This window comes from Fukomys damarensis, unplaced genomic scaffold, assembly GCF_012274545.1.
Source record: "Fukomys damarensis isolate Sample0158 unplaced genomic scaffold, DMR_v1.0_HiC HiC_scaffold_25, whole genome shotgun sequence".
Classification (NCBI taxonomy): Eukaryota; Metazoa; Chordata; class Mammalia; order Rodentia; family Bathyergidae; genus Fukomys; species Fukomys damarensis.
The window spans coordinates 2,737,913-2,761,035 of record NW_022900937.1 but is presented as its reverse complement, the minus strand read 5'-3'; the positions used below and the strand labels follow the sequence as shown (position 1 = coordinate 2,761,035).

The 23,123-nt window shown below is 50.9% G+C and overlaps 2 protein-coding genes across 4 annotated transcripts in view; one reads left to right on the top strand and one right to left on the bottom strand.

Annotated features, from left to right (window-relative positions):
- Mcub (mitochondrial calcium uniporter dominant negative subunit beta) overlaps positions 1-15,147 on the top strand; it is a 68,733-nt gene extending 53,586 nt beyond the window's left edge. Inside the window, exons 5-9 of the mRNA XM_010641523.3 lie at positions 4,048-4,152; positions 10,097-10,257; positions 10,864-11,067; positions 11,550-11,666; positions 13,050-15,147. Of these exons, the coding sequence (XP_010639825.1) occupies positions 4,048-4,152; positions 10,097-10,257; positions 10,864-11,067; positions 11,550-11,666; positions 13,050-13,127 (665 nt within the window). The 3' untranslated portion in view covers positions 13,128-15,147. The remainder of the gene's footprint in view (positions 1-4,047; positions 4,153-10,096; positions 10,258-10,863; positions 11,068-11,549; positions 11,667-13,049) is intronic.
- A 73-nt stretch (positions 15,148-15,220) lies between these two features.
- On the bottom strand, positions 15,221-23,117 carry Casp6 (caspase 6). Of its 3 annotated transcripts, none has more exons than XM_010641524.2 (7): positions 22,825-23,117; positions 20,621-20,667; positions 19,811-19,987; positions 19,339-19,415; positions 17,890-18,065; positions 16,142-16,301; positions 15,221-15,663 (listed from the first exon to the last, which is right to left on the bottom strand). In XM_010641524.2, exons 3-7 carry the CDS (start codon positions 19,951-19,953, stop codon positions 15,401-15,403), a joined length of 819 nt encoding a protein of 272 aa, XP_010639826.1. In that variant the 5' UTR covers positions 19,954-19,987; positions 20,621-20,667; positions 22,825-23,117; the 3' UTR covers positions 15,221-15,400. The 3 variants fall into 3 exon arrangements, with proteins under 3 accessions (XP_010639826.1, XP_010639827.1, XP_010639829.1); XM_010641525.2 differs by having other exon boundaries at positions 19,811-19,961; XM_010641527.3 differs by having other exon boundaries at positions 19,811-19,961; positions 22,869-22,895.
- Between the last annotated feature and the right edge of the window lie 6 nt (positions 23,118-23,123).

The following is a 23,123-nucleotide window of genomic DNA, read 5'->3' as shown; positions in this document are numbered from 1 at the left end:
TTGAAGTTGTATCACAAAGCTACTGTGATTAAAACCAGTATGGTAGCATGGACAAGGGGAAAAAAATGAGAACCAAGACCTGTCATGTAAAGGTACAAGGCCCAATAATGAATGTAACTGTATTGTATCCCTAAAATGTACCAATAAACTCAATAAAAGAAAAAAAAACAGCATGGTATTGGCACAAAAACAGGCATGTGGATCAATGGAACCAAATAGAGGAGGCAGAAACAACCCAAGCACATTCAGCTATCTGATCTTTGACAAAGGGGCCTAAAACACACACTGGAGGAAAGATGACCTCTTTACTAAATGGAGCTGAGAAAACAGGCTCTCCATACGCATGCAGGAGATTGAGCCTAGACCCATGTCTCTCACATTGTACTAAAATAAAAAAGGATGAGAGAACTAATGTTAAAACAAAACACCAGATCTGCTGGAAGACAAAACAGACAGAACTCTTGAGGTCAGAGGCACAGGCAAGGCCTTTCTGAGCAGAGCCCTGGAAGTTGTATGGGAAATAGTACTGAGAATCAGCAAAGGGGATCACGTCAAACTCCAAAGCTTCGGCACAGCGGAAGAAACAACTAACAGTGAAAAAGGAAACCCACAGAATGAGGAAAACATTTTGCCAGCTGTTCCTCAGATATAGGACCAGAATCTAGAACTCCAAAAAATTAGAGACCCCAAAATAAAGGACCCAATCAAAACTGGACAAGTGAAATAAATAGACACTTCACAGAAGAAGTGCAGATGGCCAGTCATTGTGTGAAGAAATACTCAACATGGATGGCTATTGGAAGAATACAGATTGAGACAACACGTAGATTCCATCGCACCCACAGGAAGAATAGCTGTCATCAAAACATCAAATAATAAGGATGTGTGGGAAAAGGAGCTCTTTGGTATTTTTGCTGGGAATGTAGACTAGCACAACCACTGTGGATACCAATCTGTAGATTCCTCAGAACTAAAACTAGAAGTCCCATTTGAATCAGCTATCCCTTTTCTAGGCATCTTCCTCAAAGAGTTGAAGACATCATATTACAGTGGTCCGTGCACACCCGTGTTTACAGCAGCGCAGCCCATCATAACTCCGTCTTGGAAGCAGCCTGTGACCATCACCAGATGAGTGGATGTGGAGAGTGTGGTGTTTGTACGTTGTGGAGCACGACTCTGCCATAAGGAAGGCAGGAGAGAGATCTGTAGGGAAATGGGTGCATGTCAAGACCATAAGGTTAAAATGATTATCAGGCGTGCGAGCTTAAGTATTGAATGGTTCCTCTGTATGAGACACCCAAATGATGAATCATGAGCAAAAGAAAAGAAAATAGGAAGTAGGAAGATGGATCTTTCTCAAATGGGAAGGGGATCAAGAGATGGTGACAGAGAGAGAGAGAGAGAGAGAGAGAGAGAGAGAGAGAGCGCGAGCAGGAGGGAGGGAAGGAGGAGATGAAACAGAAATTAAGATATGTAGGGCCAGGGATTGAGCTCAGTGGCACCGCACCTGCCTCACAAGTGCAAAGTCCTGGTATCACACACAGAAGGAAAGGTAAGTACACGTAGCTGCTCTGTACGAGGAATGTAAACATTATGTACTACAAACATGCACTAATAAAAAATAAATTTTTAAAAATTAGGGGAAGGAAAGCACACGCTGAGTAAAATGCATGATGTTTAAGTTTTTAAAAAGTGCGTTACAGTAAAGGACACATTGTGATGACTCCCTCACCTCGAACACCCTCATCCCGTCACTCTGGCCACTTCTGTGTCGGTCAGTACTTACCAGAGTCGGACGTGGAAGAGCACAGGACGTCTGTGTGCGCTGGAGCCCTGAAGGACCGTTCGAGGGCTTGGGGCCCACAGCCACGTCCCGTGCTCTGAGAAGGGAGCCGGAGGCTGGAGACTGCAAGGCCCAAGGCCCAGGGCCAGAAAGCGCAGTGTCTGTGTCAGGAAGCGGAGAGTCGCACTGGAAGCCAGGAGATGACGTCCAAGATGAAGGTGAAGATGAAGCTCCCCAAGGGAGGAAACAGCCAAAGCTCTTTCGACCAAAAACTGCCGAAATTCCTCGGAAGAGAAGCAGCCTCAGCAAAGATCCTCCAAGGAAGATCAGCTGAAACCCTCCCCTCCCGTTCTCCTTTCCACTGTCCGCAGCGGGCCTCCTGAAGTGGGTCTTCCATGCCCAGAACCACGCCGCCTCACTTTAGCTGGGTGCTCCCACTGAAGATGACAGTCAGTTCAGCACCACATCCTCTCTCCTTGGTGTCTTTACAAGATGTGGTCAGAAACACAGCGAATGCTGCCACTGAGCGCTGTCCGTGTAAACACCTGGTACGGCGTCCTCGTCCACCTTACTTACCGGATCTGGCTCTGTGCAAGTTCCAGCTCTTCCTCAAAGTCAACATGACCGTGCAAGGCCAGGGTTTTCAGTCAATGCAAGACATTGATGTAACCAGGACAGTGCAACTAGACACTCAGGAGAGAGGACTCCAGAGCTGCTGTAGAAAGTGGCAAGGACGATGGCCGAATGTGCTCTAAGTGCGGGACAGGACTTTAAGAGGGTCAGTAGCAACATGTCTTTTACTGTAACGGATTTTTAAAAATTTAAACGTTCATTGAATTTTAACTCGTTTACCATGAGCCTGCTGTGCTACGGAGAACAGGGCGGTGGTGCTGCAGGTGGCAGTGATAGGAACTCAGCCCGGCTTTCAGAATACAGAAGGGATACGAAAGTCTTCTGTTGGTCACCTGTACCTGTTAGCTGATTAACTTTATCTCTTACATCATCCATCCTCTCACCTTGGTATGAAACTTAGGAATCTCAGGATTTTTCTTTTATCCTAGGATACTTAGGGTATTATTTTTTCTTCTTAGTGGTACTGGAGATGAAACCCAGAGCCTTCACCCAGCCCCATTGGAAAATTATTTTTTGAGACAGTCTTCCTAAATTACCTGATTAGGCCCAGACTTGGTGATCATCCTGTCTCAGCCTTCACTAGGATACTTTAAATTGCTAATAGACCGCTGAAATGTAAATCTGTTTCCTCAGCCTTGCTTGTGTTCATTACCATCCCAGCCGCTTGTCTCCTGGAGGTTTGGACTCTTTTCACCGTTCTCGGAAGCGAGGAAGTGAAGGAAGTGGCGGTGGCAGTTTTAGCTGACGCATCTGTCTCCTCGGGTGATTAGGGATAGGAGAAGGGCAGGCTGGCTTTTAAAAATGTCCTCACTGTGCCAGTCGGGCTCGGTTGGGAGCAAAAGAGTCACCAGCAGACTCTTGGGTTGGGAGTGGCAGGAAGCCAAGCTCAGAGAACAGAACAGAGAAAGGACCAGTGTGGAGACCTGGTCAGCCCAGGGCTGCCGGATGGGCCGGGTTGTGAAGACCCTGTCCCAGAAAAGCCCGGTCCCAGTGGATGAGAACCTGGGGAGCAAAGCACAAGTCAGATTCAGGATGGCAGTGTGCAGTTTACTGGGACTTCCATAGCCCTGTGTCTTGGGTGGCAGCAAATCATGGATCCTGCAGTTTAGGTCGGGAAGAGGAGGCTTTATCCTGATCAGGACATAAGGCCCAGCAAATTCTTGGCCCCAATCACTGCAGCACCCAGGATAGGAGGCTCCATACACCGCTCTGTTCTGCCCATGTGCAGGGTGCTGGGAGGCTGTGTGGGGAACACAGCACCGGTCCTCCGGGGCAGCCACAGTGGGCACATGCAAGGTGGGTGCTCCGTAGATCCCTGATGTCCCGGCCTTCCTGTGAGCAGTTCTCAGCTCCCAGTCTGTGTGACCCCGGCATGCAGTGTCACCAGCCACCCTGACCTGGCCTCCAGTCCAGCCGAGGGAGGCCTGCTGCCCTGCTGGTCCGGTGGGGTGGCAGGCATAGTGAGCAGGGCGATGCTCTTGCGGACGGTGGCGACTGAGCTTGGGGAGCTGCCCCCAAAGTGAAAGCCACCATTGTACCATCCATGCCGAGGGGGCAGTGACTTCCTGTGTGCTGAGAAATGCTTCTCACTATTGTAGGACACAGACTTTGATTCGTGTTTTGTCTTTCAGATGGCAGTGAGATTCCAGCTTCTACCTTGATGGATGTTTTGCTGATGAAAGATTTTAAACTAGTCATTAATGAAAGAGCCTATTTTGTACAGCGTCTTGAGGCAGGTGAGAAACACTGCTGTCCAACTGTGAACAGCCGTCCCTCGGAGGGGTTTTCGGGGAGCAGGCAGGCCTGTTCAGGCACCAGGTTCCCGAGGGCACCGCCCCCTTCTCCTTTCTTTCTCTTCCTCTGCTCTGTCTCCGCCTCCTTCTCCTCCTCCTCCCTCTCCTCCTGCCTCTGCCTGCTGTCCTCTTCCTCTCCTTGTTTACTACACGTCTGTGTACATCAGGACGTTCACCGTGGGGAGCTGGTCCCCGCACGTAGCGTATCTTCCTTCATTTCTTCCTCCATCTCTTTGCCTTCTTCCCATTTGCCAAAGATCTGTCTCCCTATTTCCCATTGTCCCTGTTTTGTTTTGCTCTTTGATTTATTTCTACATGGGGTCTTCGGAAACAGCAGTTTTTCCCCCACAGGAAGCAGGGTGCAGCTTTCCTGATTTTTGCTCTGCCGCCGGTGGAGTTTCCACAGGGGAAACTCACAACAGTGTGGGCCTGGCCCCAACCCTGGGCCTGGGGTTTTAAGTCTGCAGAAACCTCAGTTCTAGTCCAGTGCTCCAGCCTGGTGCCCGGTCCTCCCAGATTTCTGCCCCTGTAAACCCTGACTCTCCCTACCCTTCTCTCCAGTTTGCGGGAACATGGTGCCCCTGTGACCACAGTTCTCCAGTAGATGTTAAATGTTGGTTTTCAGTTTGCTCAGTTATTTTTTGTGGTTGTTGTTCAGTTATTTATTCACTGCTAGGATGGAGTGAGGGCTTTCCAGGCCCTTCCGTGCCAGATTAGAAACTGGAAGTCTTAACTTCTTAGATGGCTTTCCTTTTAATTTCAAACTCTGGGCTGAGCATCGTTAGTACAGAAAGCTCAGCTCCAGCATGTTCCCAAATCCAGATTTTGGGTGCTGCTATGACAGTGGAAATCCCTCTGCAGGCCTCCCATGCTGGGTTGCAGTCGAAATGCAGGTAGACAGAACTACGGTATAGGAGCTGGGGTGTAGCTCAGTGCTGGAGCATGTTCCTGGCACGAGGCCCTGGGTTTGATATTCTGTTATGGATGTGCCAATATTCCAAAACTCAAAAGGGATCCTAAATTTGAAATACTTCTATTCCCAACCGTGCTGGGTTTTTTGTTTGTTTGCTTTAGGAGATTTGTTTGTTTTTTGAGACAAGGTCTCGCCATATAGTCCAGGCTGGCCTTGAGCTCACTGTGTAGCCCAAGCTGACCTCAAAATCACTGAGATCCTTCTGCCTCAGCCTTCTGAGTGCTGGGATTACAGGTGTCTGCCACCACATCTGGCTTGCTCCCAAGCATTGTGGATAGGGATACTCTGGCTGAATCAGTGTGATGATTAGCAGTAGACTTTTGGAAACTTCTCGGTTATCATTACTTCAAGCATCGCTTCTGTCTCCTCTCATCTCCATGTAGTCTTTCTGTTTTGCATTTACATTCCATCTACTTAACTATTCTCTTAGTTTTCTCCATTCTTTTTCTCTAATTTGCGGTTTGGGAAGATTTTGGTGATGCAGCCTTAAGTTCACCGACCCCTTCCTTCCCAGGGTCTAGTCCACTGATGAGCCTATCAGAGACGTTTTTCAGGCTGGGCATGATGGTGAATGCCTGTGATTCCAGCTGCTTGCCAGAGGATCACAAGTTCTAAGTCAGCCAGGGCAACATAGTGAGACATGATATATATGAGAAGGGCTAGGTATGCAGCTCAGTGCTCCCTGGGTCCCACATGCAGAAAAAAGGACATTTTCACTTCTGTGACAATGGTTTGTATTTCAGCAACTCCTGGTTCTTCCCTGCTTCGTCACTTGCGTGTGTGTGCCTTGAGAAACCTCCCTGTTTCAGTCGTAACTGTGTTTCCGTCCCAGTCCTATCATTCCATGACCTTGCCAGGAGCTTCCTCTCCCCCAGTGCCCAAGCGGGAGCAGAAGCCTCAGGTCTATGTGGTTAGCGACGTCGTTCACAGCTTATCCTGATTCCTCTCCCTGGCTGGAGGGTTACCGCTGGGAATTGAGCCCCAGGGCTGGTGCCTGAGGTTCCCAGTGCTACCAGTCACCTGCAGACTGCTGACGGGGACCTGTCCAGGCTCACAGTGTCAATGAACAGGAACATGGGGGTGTGGGTGGCAGAGGACACATAGGAGACAAGTTGAAAATGAAATTCCAGAGTTGTAAATTTGGCCAGGCATCTTGACATACCCCTGTAATTCCAGAACTGGGGAGCCTGGGGCAGGAGGATGGCTGGAATTCTGGCCGACGTGGAGTGCATAGTGAATTCAAGCCTAGCCTGAACTGCACAGGAGACCCTGTCTCAAAAAACAAATTGTAAAAAAAAAAAAAATGTAACTTTGGAGTTTAAAAAATTATTTCAACTATTTCCTACAACATTACCAATTCAGATTTGAAAATTGTAATGACCCGAGTTTGATCCCTGGTACCAAACAAAAACAATATGGATTTGAAAATTTAGGGCATGGAAATAAAATTCACATGAAAGACACAAAAAACGGAACATTCCTTAGTGGTGCTGTGCTGGCCTGGCAAGTATAAGATCCTGAGTTCGATCTGCAGCACCACAAATAAATAAATAAATAAATAAATAAATAAATAAATAAATAAATAAATAAATAAATAAGGGAATAAACAGCTGTGGTATAAAGCATATTTTCCTCATATTTGGGGTTACCAGGAGATGCCACATAGGCACTATCAGTTAGGCTTCTTTTGCACCTAAGAATTCTATCGCACCCATACTTTCTTTTTCTCCAATAGCAAAATGTAATTATGTAAGGTCAGAAAAGAGAGACTCGCTGCAGGATGGGAGTGCACTGCAGAGAGCCAACACTGGCAGAGTGGTTAACAGCAGCCACCTTTGGTGTCTCCCACGCTGCCCTCAGGTCCAGGCCGTCCCATCCCAAACCTGCTTGCTTTTGAACCAGAAGAACAGAAGACAGAGCTTTCTCAGTGGTCCCAGTTCAGGGAATGGAAGTGTCTTCCTGGGAGCTGCTTCTGGACTTCTGTGACTGGCAGCTCAAGTGTGGCGCCCATACTTCTGCCAGCACAGCCAGGGCCTTGTCACGGAGCTCAGGCAAAGAGCAAGGAAGTCCGTCCTGGGTCAGACTCCAGCAGGCCCTGCTGAGCTTCTCCTGGACCAGGCCTCCACCTTAGTCTAGAGGCACTGCAGGCTCTGAGCACCCCAGGGACTTCTGGTACACGCACAAACACACACACACACACACTCCTGCTGAGCTTCTCCTGGACCAGGCCTCCACCTTAGTCTAGAGGCACTGCAGGCTCTGAGCACCCCAGGGACTTCTGGTACACGCACACACACACACACACACACACACACACACACACACACACACACACACACGCATGCACCTCCCTTCCAGGAGCCTGGAACACACATGTGCTCGGTGGCAGCTCAAGGCCCCTAAGATGCCTGTCTGAAAGAGCTCCTTGCCCATGGAGTTAGTTTGTGTCAGCCCAAGCCTGGCAGTCAGTGCCAGGTCCCCGAGCCAGACCTGGCACAGTTACTGAGGAAGCCTGCAGCTCTGAGCTATGCTCAGCCCTGATGTGCAGCTCCCTCCAGGAGCCCTCTGCAGGGTGCAGAGCCCAGGCTCCCCCAGGCAGTGGGCCCTGTGCTGACCTGCACCCCTCTGCTCCTCACTGGAAGACAGAAGCCCCTGACTCTGAATCTGCAGGGAACCAGCGCCAGGGTTCCTCACACCGACTGCCCTTTCTGCTTTCCTGACTGCCAGGCCTGCGCTGTTTTCCCTCCTGACTCCCGCTGTCTCCCTTTAAAACATCTATGAACCTCCCATAAATCAAAGCTGAGTTTGGTTCCTTTAACACCAGGCCTCTTCTCTACGGAAAGTTGTTAATAAGACCTGTCCTGGGCTGGGGACGCCGCTCAGCAGTAGAGCATTTGTCTGACATGCAGGAGACATTGGTCTCCATGCCCAGCACCTCAAAACAGGAAGGAAAGAAGGAAAGGGAAAATTTCCCTACCACTTTGGTGTCAGCTCTGTTTCTTTTTGTTATTCTCCACGGCTTTAAACAAAATCTTGCCATGGACAGCAGTTGTGCACACATAGAAAACAGACCTTGTCGCTGTCCCTACCTTTTCCTTCCTTGCAGTTGGTTATGGGGAATGAAGCCTTGTTTTTCATGGTAACAAAGGATTCTGACTGAAACGTGACTGAGACTTGCAGTGGAGCCACTGCTCCTGCCCCTCTGTGGCGTTCTAGTGCCTGTGTGGCCAGAGCTGCAGACCACAGCAGAGTCTTGACCTGAAGCTGGGGAAAGAGGTGGAGGCCTGGGGCCTGGGTGGGGACCAAGGGCCAAAGCTGAATCAGGGTGCTGCCTCCTGCTGGGGTCCCCTGAGTTCTCCTAGCAGAGCAGCGCACCGGCAGTGTTCTCAGGAGAGCATTGTAACAGCCACACTGTGTGAGTGACCGGCCCAAAAGGAGGAAGAGAGAGATTTTGCCTCTACTCCGCATACCTGGCAGGGCACTGGTGGTGAGAGATCCACTGACAGAAACAAGCGGTATCTTATTGTGGGGACATTTCATACTGAAGACCAGGGTGCCTGTGATTCTCAAAGAGGCCATGAAAACTCCGGTCTATACAGCATCTTCACCAAGAACTTGCATTTTTAAAGAAGCCAAAAGACAGAAGGAGTCGCTAGGGGCAGCAGACTGGGAAGGCAGATTATGAAAGGCAGATCAAGGCTGGGGAAATGTGTGATGCAGATTACTTTGAGGATATCTCCAGGCCAGCAGTGGCCTACACTGTCCCTGGTGACCAACCTCAGCTCTTACCTGTAACCAGGGGAGAAGGGAGACCCCGGGAAATGCATGTCCTGCCTCTCGTCTGTCTTCAGCTCAAAACAGTCCTTAGGTCTCAATGGCAGGTTCTGGGGTGGCAGATTCTGGTCTCCCACATCTGTGGGGACGCCCTATTGTGAAGAGGTAACCTGCTCACTTTAAGAAGAGAGTCTGTCTGAAGCCCGTGTGACTCATGAGCACCATGGGAGCACATAGGTCAGCCTGACCCTCCCGCTAACGACCACCGCGGCGACCAGAGACATGGCCTGCGAAGCTGTGGTGGTTACTCTGAGTTAACATGGGAGCTGAGGTCTGAGTAACTCCCACCCAAGTCCCATTCCCACGGCCAAAATCTTCTTAGCTAGAAGGACGAGGTTGCAATGATAATTCTGTATTTTGTCTGTTCTGTTCCTAATTCGAGAAGGCTTTCTTTGTCTTTTCCTTCAGAAGCCTTGCCCATGTTAGTATCCATAGCAACTGCATGAGTGCATGTCCTCCCATGTAGTTCCCTTTTACCCCAATCTGATTACCAATAAAAATCAGGAGCTTCGGCTGAAAGGCCTTTGCTGGTGGCTCAACACTGGCCATCCTGGCTCCCCACTTTTTTTTCTTTAATTCTGTCTTTGAGTCTTCCTTCAACCCTGTGTCCTGTACTGCGCAAGAGACTGGAACCTATTGCAGGAGTCTCCTGGACACACCTCCTGCCCCAGTGCCTGTATGCATTGCCTTCCGACCAGTGCTTTGTGTCTTGTGACTCACTTCCTGAAAGCAGCTTTTCCAACATGTTTCACCTGTATTTACCTGACTGGACACCAGCTTCCCTTCCTGTGTGTCATGGAGTAGCTGTGGGAGAGAGGGCTGGGGTAGGGAGTTCGCTCTGAGGTGAACTCGGGGGTAGAGGTGCTCACCTGAATTTGATTGCATGGATGTTTCCCTGATTCTTCCTACAAATCTTATTGTTTGGGGTTTTTGGAGACTGGGTCTCACTGGCAGCCCAGGCTGGCCAGGAACTCATATCCGTCTACCTGCCTCAGCCTCTGGAGTGCTGAGATTGCAGGCGTGCACCCCCACCAGATGGAGGCATGAGTGTGACTGCCTTCCCTTCCCTTGTCTTCTCAGAGAAACCAAGCAGGGAGCCTTCGAGGGAGATGGAAAATGTGTGCTCCTTGGTGCACAGGCTGTTTTCAGTCCTGCACCTGGAGGAGTTGCAGAAGGAGACAGAACTCAGCTTGTTGGTGAGGATCGACCACCTGCAGGCACAGCTGCAGCCCCTGGAACAGGTGAGGTACTTGTGCTGGTCACCACAGTCACACCCAGGTGAATCCCAGGCCTTGGGCGTCCTCCTGAGCGCCTGCCCTGGGCTCATTCCTGAATTATCCTCCTCTTCAGAGGAGGCCACAGAGGCAGAGTCCTTCTGCTGGATGTGAGTGGAGACTCATCGGCTGGGCCCTGAGCACTGCTCCGGCTGGTTCTGCATGCAGAAGTCTGAGTTCCTCAGTCCTGAAGACAAAATAACTGATGTTTTAGGGCATGAGGGGAGGAATCTGTTGAAGGAAAAAACCATTCTTCAAGCCTGTAATCAGATTTGTGACTATTTAGGAAAACTTGGAGTACATATGTATCTTTGAATATGAATTGAAAGTTTTTGTAGGTATTGGGGGCGCTATTTTTGTTTGTTTTTTGAGACAGGGTCTCACTATGTAGTTGAGACTGACCTGGAACTCACTGTGTACCCCAGTCTGGTCTCAAACTCACAGTGATCCTGCTGCCTCAGCCTCCCGAGTGCTGGGATTACAGGCGTGCGCCACCACACCCAGCGTGGAGGGGACTTTCTGAGAGGATTTTACTATGCGATCCTCCTGCCTCAGAGGTTCTCCCTCCTCTAGGTGAAAGCTAGAATTGAGGCTCAAGCTGAAGCCAACACCAGCAGGCTGCTGTGGGCCGGCCTGGCACTGCTGTCCACACAGGGGGGCGTGCTGGCCTGGCTCACCTGGTGGGTGTACTCCTGGGACCTCATGGAGCCTGTCACCTACTTCCTCACCTTCGCAAACTCCATGGCCTTCTTTGCCTACTTCATAGTCACACGGCAGGTGAGTCATTGCTGGCACCGACCTCTGCTGGGATCTGCTTGTCTAAGTCAAGCGTCCAGACCCCTGCATTGGCCAGGTCACTGTTGTTCGGGTTTCTGTAAACTTGGGGTTTCTGTGTTGTTTCTCCCAAGGCTGGATAGAGGTAACTCAGTGAAACTAGATCCAACCTTTCCAGAGGGTTAATTAGGACAATGCACACATCCCTCTCTCAGGATAAGCTCGTGGAGCTGATGTCCTCTGCACCACCATTTATGAATACAGCTGAATCCGGACACAGGACCCCGGCTCCTTCCAGCCGTGGCTGCAGTCGCTGACCCAAATCTCCCCTTTCTTCTTTCTGTCCTCTTCCCTGCCACCTGTCACTACTGCTTTGCGTGTTGGTTCCGGGTTCACCCAATCCTGCTCGCCCTGTGTGGCTGTTAAGCAGCTTTCCCACAGGGGCAGCCGTTCCTCCAAACACGGGATTTCTTCTCTTTCGGTAGAACTGCACTTACCCCATCGCCAGGAGGAGGCAGCTTCTTCGCATCTTCCACAGGCAGTCACAGCACCAGCGCTTCGACGTGCAGCAGTACAACAAGTTAAAGGACGAGCTGGCCAAGGTACCCTGCGTCCCTGCTGGGGCTGCTGCGCTGCGGGAGAGAAGCCCGCATCAGGGAAGAGGGGTGAGAGGGTTACCTCCCGGCTCCATGCGGCTCTGCAGAGTTGTGTGCATTGTGAGATTGTTCAGCAGAATACCTACATTTCTGATACTACTTTCATACCCCAGTTTTATGCTTGTTTTTTGTTCTCTGCAAAGGAAGTTTTTTGGGGGGATGGTTCTGGAGATTGAATCCAGGGCCTTCACACTGAGCTACGTGCCCAGCCCTTTTAAAATATTTAATTTAAGTACACAGTCTCACTAAGTTGCCCAGATTGGACACTAACTGGTGATCCCCTGCCTCCGCCTCCTGAGGGCTGGGATTACAGGCGTGCACCAGCACACAAAGCTGCAGATGTCTTTCTTAAATGAGTTTCAGGGAGAAATAAACGCTCTCGGCAGGAATGTGCTTGTGAGCCAGTGAGGCCAGCCCCAGGGCTGGGAGCTTTAAACTCCATGGCATTGTTTCTTGGCTTTGAAGGTGGAAGATCCCCGATGGAGTCCTCCTCCCGCCCTCTGGGTGAAGGGACTCAGGCTCCCAGAGGCCCTACACCAGGTGCACAGAAAGGGACGGAGCCAGGGTCAGAGCAAGGGCTTCACTGCAGCCCGGCTGCCTCCAGCCTGTCATCCGGCCCAGGCTTCGTCACAGTGGGATTCTAAGGCAGTGTTTGGCCCTGGCCTCCCAATTTATGCAGGAACCTTGTTCACACCATGCCTTCTCTGCACAAAAGTGGATCACTTTCTTTTAGGAATTTATTAAGCAAAAATGTTCTGATAAAGATAACCCACATTTCTCGATGTATGTACATTTAACAGCAGTTATGTCTAAAGTACTATGAAGTTAAAGAAATGGTTAGAGGTAACTTTATAACTCCCCAATTGAAAAACTTTTAAAATTGTTTATTTCATACAATCATTCAGTAGGAAAAATTTAATCCTTTGTGTTTTTCAATGTTGTGCATTCCCTTCCATTTGAATGCTACAGGGATAAGGAATGTTCTCAGGGTCATTCCAGGATGGGCAGTGAGATTTAAAGCGATGTCCTGTGAAATATGATTGGTTTTTAAGGTAATAAAGTGGAGGCAGAAAACAAACTGGTGGATCATGAAGGTCTTTTAAAGAATATGAACTGGAAAATCCACTCTGAAGGGGATAAACTAATTTTTGTTAAAGCGTGAGGATGAAATAGGAACTCTGTTCATCTTTTCAAAAGGGATTGAGATAAAGTTGAGATAATTTAGGGATTTGCCACTGGGCGTTGAAGTGTTTTGCTGCCCTAGTTTTATTGAATTTCGCTCAAAGCAGTAATGCAGCTTTCTCCATTTTTGCTTTGTTTCCCCCACAGGCTAAAGAGTCCCTGAAATGCGTCCGCCGCTCTATCTACCTGGGACGGCGGGTAGAGGAACTCAAGGAGAAGAATTAGCTTTTTTGTGAAAGTCACTAGATTTTTCCATGTTGTTCTGATTTCATAACACCCAAATGGGACATTATTGAGTCTCGTCATCCATTTCAGTTTAACTGTTGCTGTGAGAAACACAGCCCTGTCATTTCTATCAAAGAATGTACGCCAGAGCACACATCTTAGACTCTAGTCCACCCTACGCGGCCCGTCCCAAATACACTGCAATTATGGAAATGCCTGCTCAGTTTAACTTCGGGAGACTCAGCTGAAGCCAGGATCGCTCCACAATAGCCTGGGACCTTTTGAGCCCCACCCTCCGCTTCTGTTCTTCTGTCTCCTCAGAAGCCCTTGGGATCCGCCTTGGCATCGCTTAAACTAGCCAGTTTCGAGGTGGCGAGCCTTTGGATCTGCCGGTGAATTTAAAGGACAGCTGCTTCCCATGTGTGACAGCTGAAAGCCCTGCTTCCCTGGCGCTGGCTGCACTGTTGCCTCACATGTGTGTGCTCGAGTCCTTCTGTAGAAGCAAACTTCAGACTCTGCCCCGTGGAGTTCTCTGGCTGACCGACTGAGTGCATTCTTTAACCCCAACACTTTGGGTCTGGGGACTCATGTCTAGCAGTAGTTAATAAATGGGTGTAAAGCACAGGCACACTTTGGCGTTTTCCCTTGTTTCTTGACATACAGGTTTGCTGGCTTGTTCCTGCAGAAGCAGCCAGGGGCTCCACGCCCCCCGCCCTCCCCTGGCCAAAGTGAGGAGCCTGGCATCGTCCACCTCACCCTGGGCTGCTTGTGGACTCCAGCTGGCATTCATTTCTCTGTGCATGGGCAGGAGTTGGAAGTCACGGCTTCATCATTTACTGAAACGAAGCCCCAGACCACAATGTGAGACTGCAACTCTGAACTCAACTCTGCGATTCAGTTCTCCAAACCTAAGCACGTCACCATCTTCATCCCTGTAGGGACCAGCAGTGTTAGATTTAGCTATCGTTTAAAAGATTCAAACCTTGTAAGAGACCAGCTTGAAACTGCACTGAGCAGGCTTTAGACATTATTGATTTGGCTTCTGAATTTGGCTATTGATTATATGTCACTCCAAGGCCCGTGTGTGAACTGCTAACTGCCCTCTGGCCTAGTGCTTGCAGACAGACTTCCCTAAGCGAACAGTCACAGTCCAGGTCTCAACGAATATGAGGTGGAGACGTCTCTGTAGCAAGGAAACACTGTACAGAGGAATTCTGACTCTCTGCAACCATTGTCTAAGGTCAAACGTTAGCAGCATAATTCAGGACACTTGTTAGCGATGACCTGCAGGACAGCACAGGTGCCCTGTTAACTGTGACCTGCACAAGTTGCATAGTGGCTCCCTTTTCCCAAGCCTGGCTCTTTGGAGCATTAGCTCTGCTGTTCCCGACATCTGCCTCCACGCCCCCTTGCCACGTTATACAACCATAAATACCGACTTGTCCACGGCCAAGGTCTTAGCCAGGACACAGCTAAGATCAGGTGGTCGGCAGGCAGGAGGAGCTGAAGATCAACTCCTGGAACCCCCAAATGAAACTATTGTTCGTTCTTGTTCTTCGTATATTAGTCTTTCATTCCCTGCTGTCCTCTCCTCAGGTGGCCAGGTACCCTTGGTGACTGGTCAGACCACCAACCTGACAGCTGGTCCAGCCATCAGCCGGGACCACTCTAGGGTGCTGTCAGCCCCTCCCAACCCCGAGTCACGTGTGGCTGTGCAGGAGCCGGTTGGTGCTGGAATGAAGAGCGAGCCGCTCAGAGCAGGGTCTCGAGGGCTCCTCCCTGTAGGGGAGACTGGTGCTCCACACTTCGTCCTTGCAGTGCCAGGCACAGCTAGCTGTGGGAGGGCAATTTTTAAAAATTTTAGTAAGTAGTAAAGTTGTACATAGAATGTGGTTTATATGCAGAGGCCACATTTTATGTACGACTTTACTACTTACTAAAATAAAGATAGTGAACAGGTAAGAGACATCCAGGAACCAATATGAATGAGAAAGATTTAATACAGCATGATTTTCAAATATCTTAATAAAGGGAAATTATTATCTAATTCTTGGATTTCAAGTCTTTAAAAACATTATAAAGTAAGCTTTTATTTAAAAAGGCACAGAGTATGAGCTGAATCAGCTAGGTATTTTGGGGCACCTTGTAATTTAAGCATCCCTGAATGCTTGTAGGTTTTTAATGTAATTTCCTGAGTGTTTTTCAGGCCGTTTAAACATGAACATATTCCAAAACATTTCTCTACTGGGGAGGTAAACAGGGAAAGGCACAGGCTACATGTTGATGATGCCACCTGTAATTGCTGGCTTCCGTGAGAAGTGCAGCTTTTTCGTGAGCATGGAGGCAAAGCACGGGATCTGCTTCTTGCCAATGGCACCAGGGTCTTTGCAGACCCCCACACGGCGCTGGGAAACCTTCCTGTTCACCAGCGTGAGCAGCTCTGTGAACTCCAGCGTGGACCCGTATCTCTTCAACATCTCGCACAAATCTTGGATGTACCACGAGCCATATACGGTCTCTCGGTGAGAATAATATCCTAAAGAAAGAGGAAGTAAAGGGAACTGTCATTTCCTTGCTGTTTGTTTTTTCTTTCTCTGAGACAGGGTCTTCCTGTGTAATTCAGGTTAGCCCTAAGATCACTGTGTAGCCCAGGCTGGCCTCGAATTCATGGAGAATCTCCTGCCTCAGCCTCCTGAGTGCTGGGGTTCCAGGTGTGTGAGGGAATGATTTTTCTAAGGCAGTCTACACTTTCACTTCTCACTCTGTGACTAAGGAAATCATTGGCAGGCTATGACTTTTTCCCACACATTCTGGTTCAATCCTAAAAGACCTGCCTAACTCAATGAAAGGTGAAAAATAAGCGGGCAATCCCAGCACTGGAGGCTGAGTCAGGAGGCTGTCCAGGAGCCAGGACAGTGTGCAATTCAGTGAGACCAAGTCTCCTAAAGCAAGGAGGCTGAGTGTGACAGGAACTTAGAGGAGACAGCAGCTGTCTGCCCACGGCACGGACTTACCTTGTGCCACCGAGTAGCACATGAGGAAGTCAGCCCCTGCCGGAAGCGTGTGCACTGCAGCTGCATCCACCTCGGTGACGTTGTCCTGGGTGTCCGGGACCTGAGAATCCACGGTGTCCAGAGGGACGACGGGCAGGTCGTGCTGTTGTCCCCGACACGCCTACAGGCCAGAGGGAAAGCACTGTACGTCTTCCCTAGTGACGGGGTCGTTCGGGTGACCGGATCATTCGGGAAGCGCATTACACACAGTTCAAAAGCAACGTGTCCAGCCTTGCAGGGGATGACAGATGTCAGAGCCTTTTCCCTACTTGTGTTTCTCCTTCCTTAATGCTAAACAAAAATAGCATCCACAGAAATTACAGCAGGGTTTCTGGAACGGGAGAAGCTAGGGGAGGAAGAGCTGCCCGCATTGTAAACGACATTTTTCTGTCAAGACTGGGTCTCACTCTGCGTTCCAGGCTGGCCTCGACCTCACTTTAGCCCAGTCTGGCCTCGAACTCTCTTTGATCCCCCTGGCTTAGCCTCCTGAGCGGGTCGAGTTTATCCTTAGCCTTTCTCAGGCTTGTTTTCTGGTCTTACTCTCTGTGCTCCTTCCTAAGTACAATGCAGACCCTGCAGCCTGACGAGGTCTCCTGCCCAGCCGGCTGCAGTACTGACAGGTGGATCTGGAGAAGCCTCGCCACACATACCTGGCACCATCCCGGCCGCTCCTTCCTTCCCCAAGGAGGGTTTGTCCTTCCAGCCCTCCCCCGGGCAGGGCTACTGCTATTCCTGGCCCACAGCTAAAGAACCTGAGTCCACGCCCAGCAGAGAAGCCAGGGCTCCTAGTCCCAGCCACTTAGGAGGCTGAGGCAGGAAGACAGCTTGAGCCTGGGAAAGTGGAGACCAGCTGAGAGAGAGGCGAAGGTGCCCAAGCAGCTCTCTCCCCGTGGCCCTCCTCTCAGAGCGGCTCAGGCATCACCCACGGCTCTCACGTTCTGAGGACGGTCTGCCCCTCCCTTTCATGGAACCATCGTGCACTGCAAACCTAGACTCATAAAAGCAAAACAAAACAAAATGCAAAATAAAAGGAAAGAAGGGAAAAGAAAAAAAATATGAGAAAAGGAAAAACATGGAAACAAAGTCTTTCTAAATAGGAAAGCGGGGGTGAAGGGAGGGCAAGAGAATGGGGAAAAATAAGAACCAAGTAAGTCATGGAGAGGCACAAGATCCCAGTGCTCACTTCCGCAGAACATATACTGAAAATAGGTACAAGATCCCATGACGACTGTAACTGGACTGTATACTTAAAATGCACCAATAAACTGAATGGGAAACACAAAACAAAACAAACATAAAACACAAAACTGGCTTTTCGACCTTTCTGATCACGGGCTGCACTGTGGCCCTGGTGAGCAGCAGGACACCCTGCCCGGCCGTCTTAGTTGGTGCCGAGACGAAACCCCTGACACCAAATTTAAAGGGGGAAGTAGGGTTTATTTGCTCACATAGAGGTTTCGGTCCATAGCTGGCTCCGAGGCCGGAACAGCAAACAGGTCTCGCAGAGGAGAAAACACGGCGCACACCAGGCAGCAAAGGCAACACTCGGCCTTAACAGCGCCTTCTGCCCTTTCACCCTGACCGATCTATAGGGAGTAGGGCGGCGCCAAACCGAACCCTTGCGCGGGCGGGCGGCTCAGTAGCCACAGGCCCCGCCTCTCCACAGGGGGCTCTGGGGTGACTGGACGCCGCGTACCTACCAGCCTCACCTGGATAATAAATATCTTGGGTTTGCCCACCAGGCTCTGGCATTCGTCCCCTCTGAACAGGGCAGTCAAGGACTGGATCTCGATCTTGCCATCGTACGCGTAGACATGGTTGTCTTCACCGTGGGTCAGGATGGCGCACACAAAGCAGTCGGCATCCATGTGGCTCGACTTGGACACTGCGGAGGCCGCAAAAGTGGACACGGAAATGAAACAAGATGCTTGTGGTCCACACGGACAAATTCAATTCACTGGTACCAGGACGAGACACACTTGTGTGACGGGGGTGGGGTGGGTTGTTATTCTTTAACAAATGTAAAATATCTGATTTTATTTAGACTTTTGTCCAGTAGAACAACTCATACCAAACTGTCAGATTTTTGTTTTTTGTTTTTTTGGTACCAAGGATCAAACTCAGGACCTTGTGCTTGCAAGGCAGGTGCAGTGCCACTAAGCTAAAGCCTCGGGCCCAAACTATCAAATTTTTAAAACTCTGAAATATTAAAGTTCAAACTATCCAGCAAGATACCACACGGTTCTAACCCTACACATTGGAGGCTGAGGCAGGAGGATCATTGCAAATTAGAGGCTAGCCTGGACTACATACAAGACTGTCTCAACCCTAATCCTCCAGAAAACTCATAGTACCACTTCTAACCTAACTTCAGCTTTTCTTTTTTCCTCCAGTGCTGGGGATCAAAGCCAGACCCTCATGCAAGCTGGCTACTGACCTTCTGTTAGCTTTTAGCAGGATGATGTGGAAGACGTGAGTGAGGCCATGCTGGGAGCCTCCTTTAAGATCCCAGCTTCCCGGGCAATAGACTAAGTGTCTGAATTCCGGAGGCTTCCTGGAGCAGACAGGGAGCCCCCACCTGATCTCTCCCAGCATGCGGAGGAGTCCGGACTCACACTCAGCCCCTCAAACTCACGAGCAAAGCAGCAGCCTAGTCCGCAGCCAGGGGAAGGGATCTGCACGGATTACAGGGAGTTTCCAGTAAAGGTGCAGAGATCACGGTGGCCCAGCAGAGGCGGGCGAGCCTGGGCCTGTAGAACCACAAGACCCGGCGCCGAGGCTGCTGCACAGAACAGAGCCGAGGTCTGCCAGTCTCGGCTGCGGTCAGTGAGGAAATGTGGCAGGGAGCAATGACCGCCCAAAGCCCAGCAGGGGCAGGCCTGGCACTGGTAACTTCTCCACGACGTGCAGAGCCCTCTTCCCCTCCTGCTGGGCTGTCACTGGGGGCGTTCGCACAGCACAGACCTCCAGGTGCGATGCCCAGCCCGGCCCTGCAGATCAGGTCCCTAACAGCAGCAGAGGGGCCCGGCCCCGCCTCCAGCCTGAGCTCCACCCGTGACGCCTTTCCCCACGCAGTCATCTGTCCCTGTGCTCACAGACAGACTAGAGGACGCCGGCCCAGGGGAGGAAGAGGAAGGGTTTACCACAGATCCGCTCACCCTCGTGAATTCTGTCCAGGAGCTCCGCTGCTTTCAGGTTGTTAAAGCATCTCACTTCAAATCCCAGCTCCGAAAACCTGGTGACACAGGAAGTTAAGTATCAGCGGAAGAGCTTTCCCAAGCAGCCCTACATGCTGACCACCGAGGCATCTGGACCCATACTTATGACCCCTAAATCTACTTTTCCTTAGGAGAAAAGAATATGACAACAGTCGATCCTCCTCGGTAAGAAAGGATCTGGCCCCGGTGGAAGCCAGTTCCATTTAGACACGGCCCACGGCCACACAGGTGCGTGAGCGACAGCGAGAAGCGGAATGAACGGGGAGGGCAGCGGCTGAGAGCTCGGGACGTGGGGCTCGCCCTGCGGCACTGGGGACCGGGGAGCCGGCCTTGTGTGAGCTGAGGACCGCAGTCCTGGGGGCCCTGGTCTGTGAGCTCAGCAGGCTGTGATCGACACAGACACAGCTGCTACCTGCGAGCCAGATTGTCCCTGTCGGCGTTCGTGCCCCTCCTCTCCGGCAGCATCAGCTGCCAGAAGAAGTGCTCCTGGTTGAAGATGACGGCCAGCCCTCTCCTCCCGTGGTCCATCCTGTACTGTTCCGTCGGGTCAGCCATGTCCCTGTCTGTGGAAAGTGCACAGAGCCGTCACCTGCAGAGGGATTCAATATCCAGTGCTCCAGGCCACAGGGCGCACAGATGTCTGCCACTTCCAGGGGTGCTGGGCTACGATCCTCCCGGGTGCCAGTACAGGCCTTGCTGGCCAGGAAGGACAAGGACACCCATGAGTGGACTCCCCATGACACATTACCCCAGGGCCTCAGGATCCATCCACCCAGAACAGCCTGGTGGAGAAAAAGCTCTAGCATGAGCCCTAGGCCACATCAATGGGATTTAGTCTTGTGGGAGTAAGAATAGATTCTGGGACCTTCACACTGAGCTTTCTGCACAGTCCTTTTTATTTTTACCTTTGAGATGGGGTCTCGCTAAATTGCCCAGGCTGGGCTTGAACCTTTGATCCTCCTGCCTCAGCCTCCCTTAGTGTGGGGATTATAGGCCCAAGGCACCAGGCCCGGCTCCATAACAGGCTGGGTGAGACAGCATCCCGGCAGGTGCTCTGACAGCCAGCCAGGGCAATTAAGGCTGCTATCTCCAGATCCAGGCCTCCAGCGGTCACACCTGCCCTCCTCTGCCCCTCCCTTGGTCCTGGGGCCCCTTCTTGTCCTTGCTGGAGACAGTCACCAAGGGAAAGAGAAACCTGTATGAGAAAAGAGCACACTCTCACCTGGTCAGGCAGGTGTCTGCTTCTGCTGTGTTTCCTTCTTCACCTAACTAAAAACAAAAAGTTGACTTTGTGAATTTATTTTCTGACCCATGGCAGCAAAACGCAGCAGGAGCTCCCAGTGGGGTCTGAGCCCTGAAAATGCAGGGAAAGCAATGAACTAGGACAGCTCAGTGCTTTCTCATCCAGCTCTCACCCGCAGGACAACAAATCAGAAGCAGACACAGAAGGAGTGCCCAGCACACCCACTGCAGAGGAGGCCGAACTAGCACAGCTGAGACCTCGGAAAACACACACTGGCTCTGGGATGGGGACAGCATCCTGGGGGAGCCTTTGGGAGATGCAGGAAGTGGACTGAGAGGAGAAGGAAGCCAGGAGACACTGGGGAGGGAGAGGCAGGGTCCGGGCTGGGAACGGGGACACTCCACAAGCCTTATACTGTGTGAACTTGCAAAAAAGCCTAAAACTATAAATGGCTGTGTTGAATGAAGAAAATAAATTGAATGAAAAATTTGTAAATTCTGCTTCACTGGTTCGCCTGTGTCTTAGTCACTTCTCTCGTTGCCGACACAAAAGAGCTGATACCCAAAGTGAAAGGAGGAAAGGGTTATTTAGCTCAGTTTGCAGAGGTTTCACTCCATACTCGGCTGGCTCCAAGGCAGGGGGGCACGGCAGAGGGGCGTCACAGAGGAGAAACAGTCCATGGCAGGCAGAAGAGGGCAAAGCCACATCCTTCCTGTCCTTATATCTCAGCCAGGCTACTTAGGGCAGTGACACTCACACCCTTAATCCCAGCGCCCTTGATCCTAGCACTGCACCAGGAATCCATCCCAGTGCCACACACCCTGGATCCAGCCACCTCTGAAAAAGGCCAACTTTGACTGCATGAGGCTTTGGGGGACATCCAGACCCCAACCATAACAACTTGTCATTTATTATCAACGTGTGGCCATCATTAAACCCAATTCTTTTTTTTTTTTCCTCTTTGGTACTGGGAGGAAAACTGGGCTTTGAACCCTAGGCCTTCACACTGAGCTGTATTCCCCTTTTACCATTTTTGATTTTCAGACGTCTTGCTAAGTATCCTGGGGTGGGGGACTGTCCCACTTGAGATCCTCCTGTTTCAGCCTCCTAGAGGGCTGGGATTACAGGCCTGGACCACCACGCTCAGCTTCATCCTAACTCCTGAACGCCTGTCTTCTCTGTTCCACTGTAATATGGCTGCCGTTTCCTTGTCCCTGAAGTCAGCAACAATTTTACAGAGTCGCCATCCCTTTTCTCTCCCACCCTAATTTCCGACTCGCTGCAGATAACCCTCCAGCCCCCACTTGCTGACGGCCGGCCCTCAGGACGGCTCATCTCAGCGGCAGGTCCCAGGACTGGGTGAAGCGAGCCAGGCCTCCCAGGTCAGGGCCCGAAAGCCGGGGTGCCTGTGGGTGCCGGTCCCTGCACGCGGGGTCACCAGGCCTCGGGGAGGTCTTTTGCCTTCCCTTGGGGTGACTTCCCCTGTGAACACCTCCCTGGCCCCGACCTGCCTCCTCCAACCTAACCCCATGCTGGGTAACCCACCTCAGACCCTGCGCGCTCAGGAAAGGGTGTAGGGCGGAAAAGGCAGAGAGAGCAGGCGAGGAAGGGGCGAGGCCCAGGGACTTCAGGCTGGGCAGCCACAGCCCTGGATGCCAGAGTCTCAACCGATAAGAAAACTGCAGCCCTAGTTACACTTTCAGTTTCTCACACCAGAGAAACTATTCAGTATTTACACGTGTATCCTATTAATTTCACTTAAGTACATGGCCTCCATGTGCAGGCACTTAGCTGTAAATGTCTCTAGTTTCTCATTCTTTATAGCTGAGTAGTACTCCATTTTACAAACAAAACATCTTCTTTACCCAGTCTCCAGCTGATGGGCAATCGGGCTGTTTCCAAGTTTTAGCTATTACAGACTGTGCCGCTATAAACATAGGTGAGTATATATCGCTGTGGTACTATTCTTTTAATTCTTTTGGGAAGATACCCAGCAGGGATAATGCGAAATGGGAAGAAAAGACCCAAAGGGGACGGGAGAGTGTGAGGGGTAAGGGAAAGGAAAGTAGGGAAAAATAAATACGAGATAAGAGGAAAACGGAAACAAAGTCTTTGTAGACAGGGAGGGGTGGGGGTGACGGGAGCACAGGGGAGTGGGGAAAAATAAGAACCAAGATACATACGTCATGTACAGGTACAAGAGCCCAACGACGATACTAAAACGCACCCACAAACTGCATGAAGAAAAAGCCGAGCAGGCTCTGGGCCTCGCCGCTGGGCTCTCTCCGCCCCGCGCACTGCGAAGCAGGGTCGCACTGAGGCGCTGCAGTGCCCACACTGGGCTCCAACTTTCGCTCCTCCTGCCTCAGCTTCCCAGACGGCTGGGATCTAGGGGTCCACCCCAACACCCCGCCAAGTTTCCAAGCGACGCCCTTAGAAGGGGCAGGGACGGGAAGGGCGTTCTCAAATCCCGCTGGCAGCG